The 13,853-nt window shown below is 53.2% G+C and overlaps 4 protein-coding genes across 4 annotated transcripts; 2 read left to right on the forward strand and 2 right to left on the reverse strand.

The window, feature by feature from the left end:
* Positions 1–2,849: 2,849 nt before the first annotated feature.
* A1O7_00015 (CAMK/CAMKL/PASK protein kinase) lies at positions 2,850–6,394 on the reverse strand (the record flags this gene model as incomplete). Its single annotated transcript, XM_007754057.1, has 4 exons — positions 2,850–3,007; positions 3,060–3,179; positions 3,229–6,197; positions 6,246–6,394. 4 exons carry the CDS (start codon positions 6,392–6,394, stop codon positions 2,850–2,852), a joined length of 3,396 nt encoding a protein of 1,131 aa, XP_007752247.1.
* Positions 6,395–7,756: 1,362 nt separating this feature from the next.
* Positions 7,757–10,012, reverse strand: A1O7_00016 (uncharacterized protein; the record flags this gene model as incomplete). The annotated part of the gene is made up of 5 exons (XM_007754058.1): positions 7,757–8,996; positions 9,049–9,548; positions 9,608–9,769; positions 9,826–9,940; positions 9,990–10,012. The coding sequence occupies 5 exons, from the start codon at positions 10,010–10,012 to the stop codon at positions 7,757–7,759; spliced, it is 2,040 nt and encodes a 679-aa protein (XP_007752248.1).
* Positions 10,013–10,226: 214 nt separating this feature from the next.
* A1O7_00017 (uncharacterized protein) lies at positions 10,227–11,579 on the forward strand (the record flags this gene model as incomplete). Its single annotated transcript, XM_007754059.1, has 1 exon — positions 10,227–11,579. The coding sequence occupies one exon, from the start codon at positions 10,227–10,229 to the stop codon at positions 11,577–11,579; it is 1,353 nt and encodes a 450-aa protein (XP_007752249.1).
* Positions 11,580–12,930: 1,351 nt separating this feature from the next.
* Positions 12,931–13,352, forward strand: A1O7_00018 (peptidylprolyl isomerase; the record flags this gene model as incomplete). Its single annotated transcript, XM_007754060.1, has 2 exons — positions 12,931–12,984; positions 13,074–13,352. The coding sequence occupies 2 exons, from the start codon at positions 12,931–12,933 to the stop codon at positions 13,350–13,352; spliced, it is 333 nt and encodes a 110-aa protein (XP_007752250.1).
* Positions 13,353–13,853: the final 501 nt, after the last annotated feature.

Raw genomic sequence — 13,853 nt, forward strand, 5'->3', positions numbered from 1 at the left:
ATGCTTGTTGCGCGTGTCAAACGGATTGAGTAGGCCAAGCGAGGGTAGAGTGGTCCCCTCGCTCCCCTCAGCGAGAGAGTGGTTCTTGTCGAGGTGGGTTTGTCAAGAATATCCCGGGCATCGAATAGAGAATAAAGACACAACGTGGAGGTATAAACTGGAGAGTCAGTCGCCAGACGAACCGACGACAATATGGTCAGACGACATGGGTGGTAAGAGAACGCCGGCAAGATGAGGCCGGGAGCATGGCAACACACAGTCAATCAAATCAGGATGGCCAAGCTTGGGCGGACGCGCAGGGAAGGCTAGAGATGGACGCAGACAGGCAGCTGATGGCCGTTATGGATACCGCGACCTCTTAGTGGTAGCGAAGTGGGTGTCATTCAAGTCCGCCGAAGATGTGGCGGAGCCAGCCATCAAACGACCAAGATGGCATGGATCAACCGCTCACTGCGTGGTGGTTACTGTGTACAGTAACGGCATCTCTTCGAGAGCCTTCACAGGGGAGCAAACGGCTAAAGCTGGAGAGACGGGACCTCCGATAAGAACGGCAAGGCGGGGCTGGAGGGGTAACTTCGCACTGGCTTATCGGCGTATCGATAGCCAACGCCGGGCGCTAGTGACAGTGGCGTCGAGGCGCGCCCACTTCCAACCATAGCCCACTACTGGCATGGTACACCTCGTACGGAGTACTGAGTTACCCAGTCCCGTGCCCTCGCAAAAGTCCTTTGTTCTGCTGTTTCTTCTCTGAACGTGGTCATCGGGGTATGGCCTCATCAGATCTCATGCACCTGTCCGTCTGACTGTCCTCCAGAAAGGAAATGAAGGGCGGGACACAGGCCGAGATAAAGAATCATATGCGGTATGGCAAGCCAGGCAAGCTCAGCTCCACCCGGCTGGCTGAGAGTAACCGGCAAAACGATGAACGGAAAGGATCTCAGGCATTGCCTCGAGGCGTGTCTGTCTCGATTTACCATGCTTTTTCCCAATCGCCGAGGTGCCATCGCGTGCTTTGGGACCGTTCCTCGTCTTGCTCATCTGCCATCCAGGGGGCCCTATCATCGAAAGGCCTACTCTAAAATGCAGCCATACCTCGGCGGACTACGCCCGCGAAGCCCGCTTTCAGCGCTTGATTTAGTACTGTGTAAAGGTGCTACTGTGTACTTCGATACCTGCCGGGTTTCTGCTCCCCACCCAGATCTTCTGGTGACTTACCCGTAAAGTGGGATAGCTGTGGTAGGCTGCACCCATGCCCAGGAGCTAGAAACGAGACCGCGGATCCCACCCACTAACACCTAACCGAAGAACAGCCAAACTCATGGCCTGCACTGCTCGCCTCGTGGCCACCGGGACCCGGCTCTGGCTTTCTACTGGCATACCGTACACAGTATGGCTCCAGGTTCGGTGGAACTCGACTTGGGCTCGGGTGTCATGCCCATAACCCGCCTCTAGTGGGAGACATGCAGCGAGCTTCACCCCTGGCGAGAGCAGGGTCCAGGCTCTAATGCTTCGGGGTATCTGCGAGTTTCCAACCAGCTTTGGCCGAGCGGCAGCATGGCATCGTATACTCCGTGCGAAGTCGCCACGTCGAGCATACGGGACCGGATCCGGCTACGGGAAATGCAGCCGTGCTGCACCGCAATGCAGGGGCAAGCGTTTCCTGAGCTGGACGATTTCTTGTCCATCAGCCACTGCGGGATGAGCCTGTCCAATAATGCACCTGTTGTTCTCTGCGTCTCACAAGAGGTTTTGCCAGGGACGAGTACCAGGGGTAAAGATCTGTAAATCCGGGCTGCTTTTCCGCATCCAGCTGGTCGACCTCTTATTGCAACACTTGTGTCCCGAGGGAGCGTGAATCTTGCTTTCAACGGCATGCTCTAGCCTCGGGAACCCACCAAGGTAATTTCTTGGCTCGGAGTAAAGCCGAACATACCTGGGTAGAACAGAGAATGGCTGGACACTGAAAACATGACCTTGGCGACCCCCTGGCCGGGAGAAATCCCAGACGGCTTGACAGTAAGCGAGGGACCGAGGCTCAGCCAGAATGCGAGTTGCATCCTGGGCCTCCAGCCTCAAAAGACACTGCCTTCACTTCAGCACTGTACTAGCCGGCTGAATCGATGTGCAAAGGCGAAGGACAAGCCATCTGGCTGGCCTGGGACATAACATTGTTTGATCTCCAGCTACAGACCTTGTTTGTCTTGACCGAGACATCAGAGTCTTCGTCGGGCGAGCACCTCAAGATGGAGCGGCTACTTAGAACATGATGTTCTAGCCTTGGTCGAGAAAACGAGGTACATGGGGCACAGCCGCTAGTGCACTTCACAGGCCCTTCCCCAGCTTGGTGGGGTTGTTGTTGCTGCGTCTCTCATACCTTTGCGGAGGGACGCCGTTCCGTGGCTGGTCCCATCCTCCCGTACCTGAAGTGCGGAATCGACCTTCGTAAAAAGTCCCCTTTCACAACCTCGGGTGTGCAGAAACCTACCTCTATGTGGGATGTGAGGCACATCATCCACCCTCTATCCAACGCGGTGTCAGCGCTCCTCCTGCAACGTCGCTTCGAACACCCTGGCATTGATTCGGCTGCAACGTTTGCACGCGCAACTGATGCTTCCCTGCTCTGGAACCCGTTTCGTGCCCATCATATGTTGAGGATGCATCTCTGGCAATCCGCTAACACACCCAATATTGCACATCTACCGTTATAATGAAATCTGGTCAGCCACCTTATCCGCTTTTGTGAAATAGCAATGTATCGTAAAGCTAATGGCCGTTGCAATCATCCGTTCAGCTCCATACTTCGTAAAGCACATCTCAAAAATCCACAAACCAAAAATAGTGTTAGCAGCTCAATCACCATCGTCGTCTTGGAGCCAGGGATCGTCTACCACCTCTTCGATGGTATAGCGCGTGTGCAGGTCTCGGTCTAGCATCTTGCGAATAAGTTCTAGGCACTCCTCCGAGAAGGGCAGGAACGGAACCCGTAATGGATGGTCGAGAATTTCATCTGGAACGGTTAGCCTGATGCAAGCCGCTGTATGCAGCACTGGGCTCTATACCTAAATTGTAGAAGGGATTTTCCTTGTACGCGATTGTGTATAATAGGATGCCCAAGGCCCATACGTCTTGTTCCTTCCCGCCATATGGTCTGCCTTGGAGAACTTCTGGCGCAGCATAGTCTGTTCAAGTCAGAGAGAGTATCACGGCACGGAAGACCTTCCCACTTACCTATGGTTCCCACAAACACATCGAAAGGTCCATTCTTGATGTACGCCGCGCTTCCGAAATCGATCAATTTGATTCTTCCCTCTCCATCCAAAACGACGTTCTCGTCTTTGATATCTCGATGCACCACAAAAGCCTTGGTGTGGAGATGGTGAATGGCGTCAACTACCTGGCGGAAGATGTTTCGACTTTCAGCCTCGGTCATGTTAGTTCGAAGCTCAATATAATCAAACAAGTCCATGCCAGGAATGCCGTGAGGCAGCATTTCGATGTAATAGTTGACGTCGTCCTCGAAGAAGTCGATCATCTCGACGATGTTCGGATGTCGAAGACCATCCCGGCGAAGAAAATCGAGGACGTGAATCTCCAACGGTACCGTTCCCAGCTTCCGGTCTCTCGTCCAGGTATCCACGAGGATGCGTTTCTTGGTGACATACTTCAACACCATCTTCCTGGAATGACCCTTCTTGTACCTAACAAGCTTGACCTGACCGTAGGCTCCAGAGCCCATCTCCTCCAAAACCGTGAAATCTTCGATTGTCTTCTTCTTGTGAGGTATGTATGTCAGATGCGGAGGAGGGTGCTCAAGGGGCTCATCCATGATGACGGAGTCCAACGCATCATCCGATTGTTCTGCTGGAAGTGACAGTTGCGAGCCATTTGCAGGCTGGTCTGAGGGTAAGGGCGGTGGTGAAGGAAGGGACGGCGGCGGCTCTGGTTGAGATGGGGGCGACATTGGGCGATCATGGGCGTGCTCGCCCTCGATTGAACCCAGCCCGGCACCATGGATGTTGCGCGAGTATATGATCCAGAGCGCGTATACGAGCTCGGCGACCGCAAGGTTTGACCCTGCTTGAGATTCATCCCTCTCCTCAATGATGGCCTCGTCTGACACAGGGAAGACAGTCTCACTGCGAATAACCCTCATCTGAATGTCGACCATAATGTCGGATCCGTCCCTGTGTTTGGCTGGAACACCGCACGGCCGCAAAAATATGTGAGCGGGATTCTCCTTGCCCTCTCGAAGCGACAAGATGGTGCGAGCCCTGCGGAAGCTATGCTCGGGGACGACAATTCCGTCGACAAGATCAACGTTATCGTCGTCTCGCAAAATGGTCAAAACATCCTCAAAGCTGGGTATCAGGTTCGCAATGGGCAAGCCTTCCAGCTTTTGATATCCGAAAAGCGCGGCTGAGAATATGCTGTTGGAGCTTGTGACTTTGAGGGACTGTGGATCCAACACCATGACGCCGGCGATGTGAGGAAGACTGGATACACGGATCTGGTCGCCTGTCGGCGACACTTCTACCGTGGTCGGAACGTGGACATGTTCGGCTGTCTCAGCCGCGAAGTAACCTATGTAATGCTTGTCATGCGAGTCAAGTGCCTCCAAGGGGAACTTGGGAAGAAGGGATTTGAGGGATGAACCCTCGAGGTTAGACCGACCCCAGATGGCGTCTATACCACCGTGGGCACTTTTGACCTCACCGCCGTCGTCAATATCGAGGTAAGCGACATCTTCGGTAATCTCTTCGATAACCCAGATCAAGCCGCCGCGCTTTTCCATGACCCAGAAACTGGCTGCACCTCTGGTGCCGTCTCGTCTTTGAATGGGTACGATGTCTCCGCAAAGCAGGACGCCCCTCGATTTCGTTGACGGATGATTCTTGGGCTTGGGACTGTAGTGGCTACCAGAGCCATCATCCGTCTTTGCTCTTTCTGAAGGTTTGTTAGCTCTAGAGGGAGCTTTACTAAGCAGCCGAGCTGTAATACCGCTTCTTGAGCCTACCAACGACAGGCTAGGACTTCTCACTTCATTCTTGGATGGTGGCCGAGGATGCTCTCCCACGTCTTCTTGGGGACGTGCCAGCCTCGTTTCCAACCACTGTCTTCGTTCCTCTTGAATGACACCAAGAATGCTCAAGGACCGCACTTCAGCTCGCGTAACGCCGAAGATCAGGCAGGCAATATCATTGGCTGCCAGAATTGTCCAAGGAGCATCAGCTTGAGTACGAAAGACCGCCTGGTGAGTCGGTGACCATTTGCTGCTATGGCTATGCACCACTGAAGCGTTGCCAGTGACAGGAGTCATGGGAACTTTGGTGGCCACAGATGTAGGCACAACGTCTGGCACGACAAGGGGATCATCAGCGGAATATGGCTGGGCGAGGGCTTCGATCAACTTCTGCTGCAGGGATGCAGAATGTACATCGGTGTAGGTCCTTTTGAGTCCTGCTCGGGGTGCAACGTGGCGCTGTGCCTGTTCCTGCGCATCGATGGACTCTGACCTGGTGGGCGGTATTCGCATCTCGAGGTCTGCTTCCCTGGCAATCTCTTCGTCGTCTTCCAGGGAATATTTCCGCCTTTGCTCACTTTCGTAGCCAGTGAAACTTCGCAGCTGTGCGGTCGCGTTGTCCAACTCCACGCTGAAGCTCTTCTCGAAGACATTGCGTCCATCCACGTGAGCAGGTCCTGTAAGTGGTCCTGTCCCGACCGTCCTATATCCAGCAACGCTCGTGTCGATTGGAATAATGTTGGCTTTTTTCAGCAAGTCCATCATGCCCTGCAGCTCTGGATCGCCACTCACTCGTGCCTGTGCATCGACCAACGCTGGATTGGCAGCCCATGAAGACCGGCCCCGCACAAAGTCGATGGATTTTTGAAGTATGTTTTGCCGGACGTGCAGTATTTGTTCTGACTGTTTGGCAAACGAGAACGAGTGGAGAGACTCTGACGGAAAGCGGTGCAGGTCCTCAATGGCGGGAGAGGAAGGGCCACTAATCAAGTAACCACCAGTGGAGACAGACCTGCTGGACGAGCCAGATATTGGCATGGTCTTTGAATGATAGAGTGAAGGGGCAACGAATTCCCCGCCTTCCAAGATCAGTGTAGGCGTCCGCAAAGGAGGTCCTTGCCGCCTAATCCTTCGAAGGCCGGATCTTCCCAGTCCATCATGGTCGAGGCGAGCAGCCCTATAGCCGTGTCAAATCCAGACGCACAGAAGCATGTGTCAAACCCACCTTTTCAGATTGCTCATCTCTTGGGCCGTCCCGGCGTCGAAGGAGAACCTTGTTCTTTGAGATAGCGGCGACCCCTCGTGCCTGGAAGGTTGAGCCAGATTTCCAGTGCTCTTGTTCTTGGGTATTCGTATAGTCTGGTCTCCGGACATGCTTGGTGAGGGTACGGTGAGAAGAGGTGAGAGAGGAGGGGTGATATCTCCTGCACAACCACAGGTCAGTGCGTATTCCACCTTATCGTAATCCAAGAGTAAAAGGTCCTCATCGCCGCATTCCTGCGGATTCAGTAACCTACCATGAATCTGTAGTCCATTGCGAGTCATGCTGGACTCCAGCTCGCTCAATATCTTTCGTAGTGCCGCCCGTCCGGCCGCTACAATGCCACTGTCACGAGCCCAGGCACAAGAAACACATCGTTCGCTTTAGATCATATAAAATCTGACAAAGACGAAGGTGGACTCGAAGAACAGCTGAAGTATTCTCAGCAAATGGTTCCAGAACGTCGATGTGGGTTGAAGCGTTTGGTAGGGCAACAAAATCCGGAGGGAAGGGACAGCAGCAACGTGCAGAGAATGTTCGGCCGTCACAGGTGAGGTTGGTTATCCCAGGGAGGAAGCAAGAATTGTCGATCAGTCAGTCATCGGCAATCATCCAAGCAGCGGCGGAGCGGGAGAGGTCGTTGGAACGTGGACACGAAGTGAGTTGTGTCTAAGCTATGATTGCCTGTGAGTGGGCTGTTTGTGTGAAGCAGCCCGTGGCGATTGGCCTAGGTCTGCGGTTGCATGTGCCTGTTAGGCTTGCGACATTGGGCGGCCAGGCGCAGTATGCCCTACCACCAAACTACTTTAGGCGCAAAGATCTAGAAGATCCGCCTGGGGTCCACCCTTGTTCAGATCTCAGCAGAGGTGGTGCTCGTACGAATGGGCTGCAACACCGGATACATCACGACTTGTCTAGCGAGATCGACTTTTGAACTCTCACAATTCTGCCCACACAGCGCCTGACCTACCATACCCGAGACGAGAATTGCCCGCCATGGTCGATTGGGGCAGATGGTAATGTCCACTATCTGATGAAGATCATTTTTGGCACGCCAGGGGTCATCTGCAGTTCGATGACTAGGTATGGCTCGAGGGCCAAGAGACTTCGGCTCCAAGACAGCCTATTTTCATGATCGATGAACAGAAACTCGCCTGAGGCAAGGACCGCGGTTCCAACTGATGACCCATTGGATGAAGGCGCTGTAAAGAGTGTCCTTGTGAAAGCTAGGTACGAGGTCGTGTGTAACGCTGCTTGAAGACGATGGGTGCGTGTATTGGTTGGCAACAGCCTTATGTTGGAAAGAGTCCAAGATAATTGATGGAAGGGATATACCGCCATACACGTTCCTGGCCGCTATGGATAATATGCAACCCTGCCTAGAGTTGGTTCGAGATTACCGGCTTGCAAAGGACTCGCTCAAGTTACACAGCAGAATCGACCATCGTGGATCAGGCCTCGTTCTTTAAGCCTTGTTAACCTTGAATCTTATTCAAGCTAAAGCCCTCCTTCTCGCTATCCGAATGTTTGCGCTCTGCATGAGGCGTGATTTCAGCCGCCTTCTTTTTGGGTCTGCTTCTTGACTCACTTTCCCTGCTATCTTCTGGCAAGTCTGCCACAGAACTGACGAAGCTCGAACGATGCCGGTTCTCTCCGAGCATGAAGGAGAATGATGATTCCATCAACGACGGCCGCTGCGGCGACACGTGCGTCTCTCTGCCTCGCTGTTCAGGCCCTTGAGTTTGAATACCCGGTTCGGGGTGCTTCTCGTGCTTGGTACCTGGTTCAGTCTGGGCGGGAGCTGCTGATTGCTTCTCAAATGAGTCGAGGTTATCCCTTGGTGGCTTTGGAGCTTGGGCTGTCTCCTCGTCCGGGATCGGGATATCTGGATCGGATAAATACACGGAAACAAATTGGATCTTAGCAAGGCAAATGTTCAGGTTGTCTTCAGCATCGCCTGCAGCCGCCGGATTCGCCAGCTTGATTTCCCTGAGAGACTGCAAAGCATCATCTAGCATCTTCGCCAATACGGTGTTGCGCTCTTGAAGCCTTTGAAACTTGTGTTGCAAATCTCGCGTCGCCTCCTCCTGTGGCTTCTGCTCTAATCTTTTCCGCTCTGGCACGACCAGCTTAGGACCATCGCTGCTAGGTTGCCTTGAGTGTGCCGACTGATAATTGTTCACATTACGTCGAACCTCGCCCACCGCACTCCGGACAGCTTTTGACACGTCCCAGCCTTCAGTGCGCTTCTGCAGATTGCCAGTGACCTCCCGGAATAGACCTTCCAGCTGTCTTTGTTGCGATGAAAACCTGCCTGGTGAGGCGCTGAGGGACGGTCTGTGCTGGGAAGTCTTTGCTGCTCTTGTGGTGGATGCACCCCGACTTGGTAGAGTCTCAGTCCTCTTTGGCCGTCTGCCAGAATATCGATGGATCAGGAGTGCGCCGGCCTCGCTATCTCGGTTTCTGTCGAGGAAAACTGCATCCCGTACAAGCGATCGTGGATCCTCCGAGGGATCGGGAAGGCTGTAATGAGTCAGTGCGGTGATGCCGGATGTGTAATCTGCTTCGATCAACGTCCAGCGATTTCTAAGGAGCATTGCCACGCAAGTGAAGTCCACGATATCGGAGCGCAAGTGCTCTGCAAACAGGACATCCCAGACCTTTAGCACGTCCTTGAATTCAAACTCCCGTCCAAAAAGTAATCGAATCCAGCGACTGCAATCTGTCAGGAGTAGTCCCTAGGACCTCGTGATTGAGATTAACTCACATGGAATAAATCTGGGGGAGAATGCCCACAACGGTCAAGTGGACAGCTAGCTCTGGATCAACCGCGGTAAGGATCTCATCATGGATTCGCATGCTTCTTGCAACAATAGGTGAGGAATCTCGGTTTTCCCCCAATTCGTAGAAAGCCTTCGCCGTCTGCATCACCGCGCAGAAGAGGTTGAAAGCGTCATGCTCGACAAACCTCTCGTTCAGCACCTCGATCATGAAATCAGTGCCTTCTGCCTTCTTGTCCACGGCCGGGACTCCTATCAAGTCCACAGCGTCTTGGTGGACAACCCAAAGGATAGGCGCCAGCAGTTCGTGCATTCCCTGTCGATACCCTATGTCGGGATTGAGTTTGGCGTAGATGAAGAGTATGTCCAGCAGTTTCTTCTGCGTCGCAGGCTCGCGAAAGAAGAAGTTATCCTGCATGCATCGTGTGACATCTTTGAATATTTCTTCTCTGCTCATCTCGTCCTGCCGTAGGGTTGACCATGGAGACTTCACTTTTGTCAGAGGTCAGGACATGGCAAACGATGCTGGGAAACGTAACCACATACGTTTTCATCATCGTCCGCCAACGGGTCACCAGAGGAATGGAGGTCGTTCGGATGTTCTATATAGCGAAGAAAGTGATCTCGTAGAGAAACATAGGCGGATCGAGATTCTGCAAGTTTCTTGGGCCATGAGCCTTGGCTGAGAGGCCCGTAAAGAAGGAATGCCTGAGGTGGTTGAGCTGGAGAGTCAGCACTTTTGAGAGCCTGGCTCAGCAACACACCTTCCAGCAAACCGATCGCAGCCCATCCTCGCAAGGATCAAAGCCTTCACCGCTTCTCAGGGCTTGTCGTAAGTCAACTCCGATCGAGGTACTGAAGAGCGAGGCCCAGCGCCGCCTAGATCCCCTTAGCCGACGCGGTGTTAGAAGAATCAGGTTTCCTTTACTGTATGTCCGAGAAGGTGCGCATTGTTTATCAGCGTCGGAGAATGGAGAACCTAGAGATTGGTAATGAGCTTCGAAGGTGAAGGCAAGAGAACGAAGTGATGCTTGGCGAGTAGAGTTGTTGTGCCCAACCCCGCCTCACTCTAACACCCAACCTTCACCCTTGCAATCTATCTCAATCATCTGATGAGCGTCCGTGTTTCGATCGCGGTGTAGGCAAATATGCAATCCAGAGAGTTATGTCCGCCGATCTTCTCTCTGCCTTTATGCTAGAGGGAGTAACGCCGCAGGACGCGCTTGGATCTCTCGCTCAGCATGCGGCGGTCCCTCTGGAGGACCACGTTCATTCCAGGCCGTCAACTCCTACAAGGCGTACCGCAGAGCATGCGCAGCAGCTGACTGAGCCTTCGCTATCATGGAAGCGAAGCAATACTGGCGACGACATCCTCTTCGATGCAGACGAGGTAGCCCTCGATGACGACTTTGGTGACTTTGAAACCGCAGGAAAGCCGTTAATTGATGGGGCAGACGTCAGAAGTCGCCGGGATGCATCTCAACTAGCCCAAGATGGAGCTGTGACGGCGTCCATCTCGCCTCTTGTCCTTGATCTTCTGGATACGGATGATGGGATCCCGGAAGCGGCCAGTGCGAACAAGAAGGTCTCCCGGCCTCAGTCGGCCTCTCATGGTCAATCTGCAATTCCAAGCAGCAATAACGACAATACGAATGCTACGGAAAACGATACTTGGGGGGCTTTCCAACCGTGGGAGTCACAGGAGCCGGCCGCCATGAATGATCTGGTTCTTGGGCCGAGCCAACAACCACAGGTTACGGAGGAAGAAATAGTTGGCGATTTAACTGAAGAGGAATGGGCGCCATTCGATGAGGAGCCATGCTCTGATGGAACTGTGCCCACTGGTGCCTCCACGTTACCTGGATCTTTACCTGAGGAAACTGTACGAGCCACCTCAGGGCAACCCCGTTCTTTGACTGTGTTTGACAGGCCGAGCAACGTCCCGCCCCCATCGTCGCTTCTGCAGCTACTCCCGGCGGTCTTCCAATCCATCCGCAAGGGTAACGCTGATATTACTGCGACAAAATCAGAATCGGCAGCCCGAGTGCTGCTTGCCTACAGAACTGCAAGTCGAATAATTGCTGGGAGGACGCTGCGATGGAAAAGAGACTCGCTTCTAGCACAAAGTATGCGGATTGGACAAGCTGGCAAAAGTGGCGGCATGAAGTTGGTGGCGGTGAACAAGAGCGAAACCAACAAAGAAGAAAGAGAAGTGGAAGATATGATTCAAGACTGGTCCAACTACATTCATGAATTTAACAGCATTATTTCACGGGCCGGTTTGCCGCCATCTCGTCTGAGGCTCTCCCCGCAGATCCCCTTGAAGACTTCAAAACACACAAACAACTCCGCGTCTTCTAAACAATGCGCGATATGTGGCCTGAGGAGGACTGAGAGACTGACTGATGTTGATGTCGACGTCGAAGACCTGTTCGGCGAATTCTGGGTCGAGCATTGGGGCCACAGGGACTGCTGTGATTTCTGGTATTCATACAAGGCTATGCTAGCACAACGCTGAGGTGGGATACGGTTACGGAAGAGGCTGTCTCACTGGTTTTCTGACGGTTGCGGAGACTGTAGTCATGCCATCAACAGCAAATACTTCGCCGGATCCGGCGCGTTCACAAATCGAGTCAAACACGACAACCAAGAGGTTCGGCAGGCTGGAGCGGTGGCGGGTAAGTGGAGGCAGGTGGAGGCCCCCCTTGCAGTTGATGCGGTCGACCATGAGGTCGAGGACGCATCATGGAAGCCACTTGAAGGAGCGACAGCACAATCCTACCTGATGCTTTTCTAGAGTTCCGACATACGGAGTACCATTGATGTCATCTCCACGGAGCCCAAGGGCGTATATTGATGACTATAGGTGGCAAAGGAATCTTCGCTGAACCCGCGCACCTACCGCGTTCGACATGTTTCGTCTGTCTTGCCTGCCGACACTGACAAACAACTGTGGCGTTCGAGGATTCCTGCTGCGTTCCCCTCCGAGATCGCTTTTACCGCCATCTTCACCGTCAGCTGGATCAAATATGCGTGCCTCCACCAGTTATTCGCCCGGTATCGATCTCCGAAACTCCAAGCCTGGGTAGGAGAATCTTACCAGTGTATGCATTGGCTACCTTTGTTGAAAAGCATTGAAACCCTAGAGGCTCATTTTACATGCATGACAGTGTTGATAAAGATAGGCTTTAATTGACTGAGCTCACGTTTTTGCGTTCGGTCCAGAAGCACTCCCAATTGTGTAGCTGGCCGACCGTACGATTCTTTAGGCCTTCAAGGCTGCGATGTAGTTTACATGAGATGGTGGGGTTGGGGTCCCGGCGATTCAAGAGTCCTGGTACTCCGTACTCGTAGGGACCATTCACCGTCGACCCTCGCGGCTGTGCAACTTCCTTCACAATTCCCTTCACCGGTTCTACCGAGTCCTTGTGCGTCTCCCTTCTCTGAACACGCATCTCCCTTCTCTGAACACGCATCTCCGGTGGAACGAAGCTGCCATCTGACCTGGACATTCCACTCTCTGGTCACACGACGGGTTTAACGTCGGCTTGACAGCGTCACAAGCCGCCCTGCCTCTAACCGTTTCCCATCACCGCGGCTGTGTTGTCTATCCCACGACGTCCTGTTTGGCTTCTTACAACTCTTCGACGGCGGCTCGCACGCAGGGTGTTTCAGCTGTAGCAGAAGATCAGGTAAACCTTGAGTCAAGAGTGGTAGCCAGGACAACTGTCCCTACAGGAAGCGAGTCTGCAACCCCGCCGCGAACAGGACACCGCGGCCACCACGGCCTGCCCTTATACAGGGGTTTCGACTGCTGTGCGTTACCATCAACGTGCTTGGAATTCTAGCCGGAAAGTTCTCGTGTCAGGATGGGTCTAGCATACAACGTCTACCTAAACTCAGCCAAAATCTTCGGCTGCAAGGTACAGCACTAGCCTATAGACCTTCCCACTGCTGCAGAGAGCCCTACGTATATATGTCGGCCAGCCTGCTAATCAGCCGATCACACCAGAACTGCAAAACACATCTTGCCGACTTCGACGACATCATTTCACGTAACTTCCGTGGCCAGCATGGCAAAGCCTTCCTCTTCTCCACGGTAGTGAACATCAAACAGGGTGAAGCGATGGAACGAAATATGACCACCGGCCGGCACATCGTGAGAGATATCAAGTGCAAACAGTGTGAAGAGACAGTTGGCTGGAAATATGACAAGGCTTACGAGAGTTCGGAGAAATATAAAGAAGGGAAATTTATACTGGAGAGCGAGCTGCTTTGTGTGGTGAATTGAGTAGAGCTGTCAAGGTGGGAAGATCCACAGCAAAACTCCGTCTCTAACATGACGAGAGTCATTTTGAGGTCTCATGTCTCTTGTTGGTCTGTTTGGCGTCCTGGATATGGCATGGACGGCTTGGAATTGGAGGCATCGCAGCATTCGAGCGGGCGTTTAGACTCGGTACACCAACCTCATCAACAATGTGAGCAGGAGACTCAAGCTCAAGAAGCGCATTTATGGCCATTCACGATACGTCGGTCTGATCGGGCCTTCTACCGCTTTCTCCTCATCTATGTGTATTGCCGATTGAACTCGAGGAGTCAAGTTGCTAAGCATCTGCAACAGGAGGCACAATGGCGTCCTCTCCGTTGCACTGGAATCAACTCAGTGCGCCCAGGGGCAGGTTTTGCCCTGAACCCTGTCGGCAGTACAGCATTGCCAACCTTCCTTTCGAGTTTCGACCTTATCATGAGATTTCCGAGGAGCAAATATAGTCCATTCATACTCTGCGATCGG

This window comes from Cladophialophora yegresii, assembly GCF_000585515.1.
Source record: "Cladophialophora yegresii CBS 114405 chromosome Unknown aczIN-supercont1.1, whole genome shotgun sequence".
NCBI classification, from domain to species: domain Eukaryota; kingdom Fungi; phylum Ascomycota; class Eurotiomycetes; order Chaetothyriales; family Herpotrichiellaceae; genus Cladophialophora; species Cladophialophora yegresii.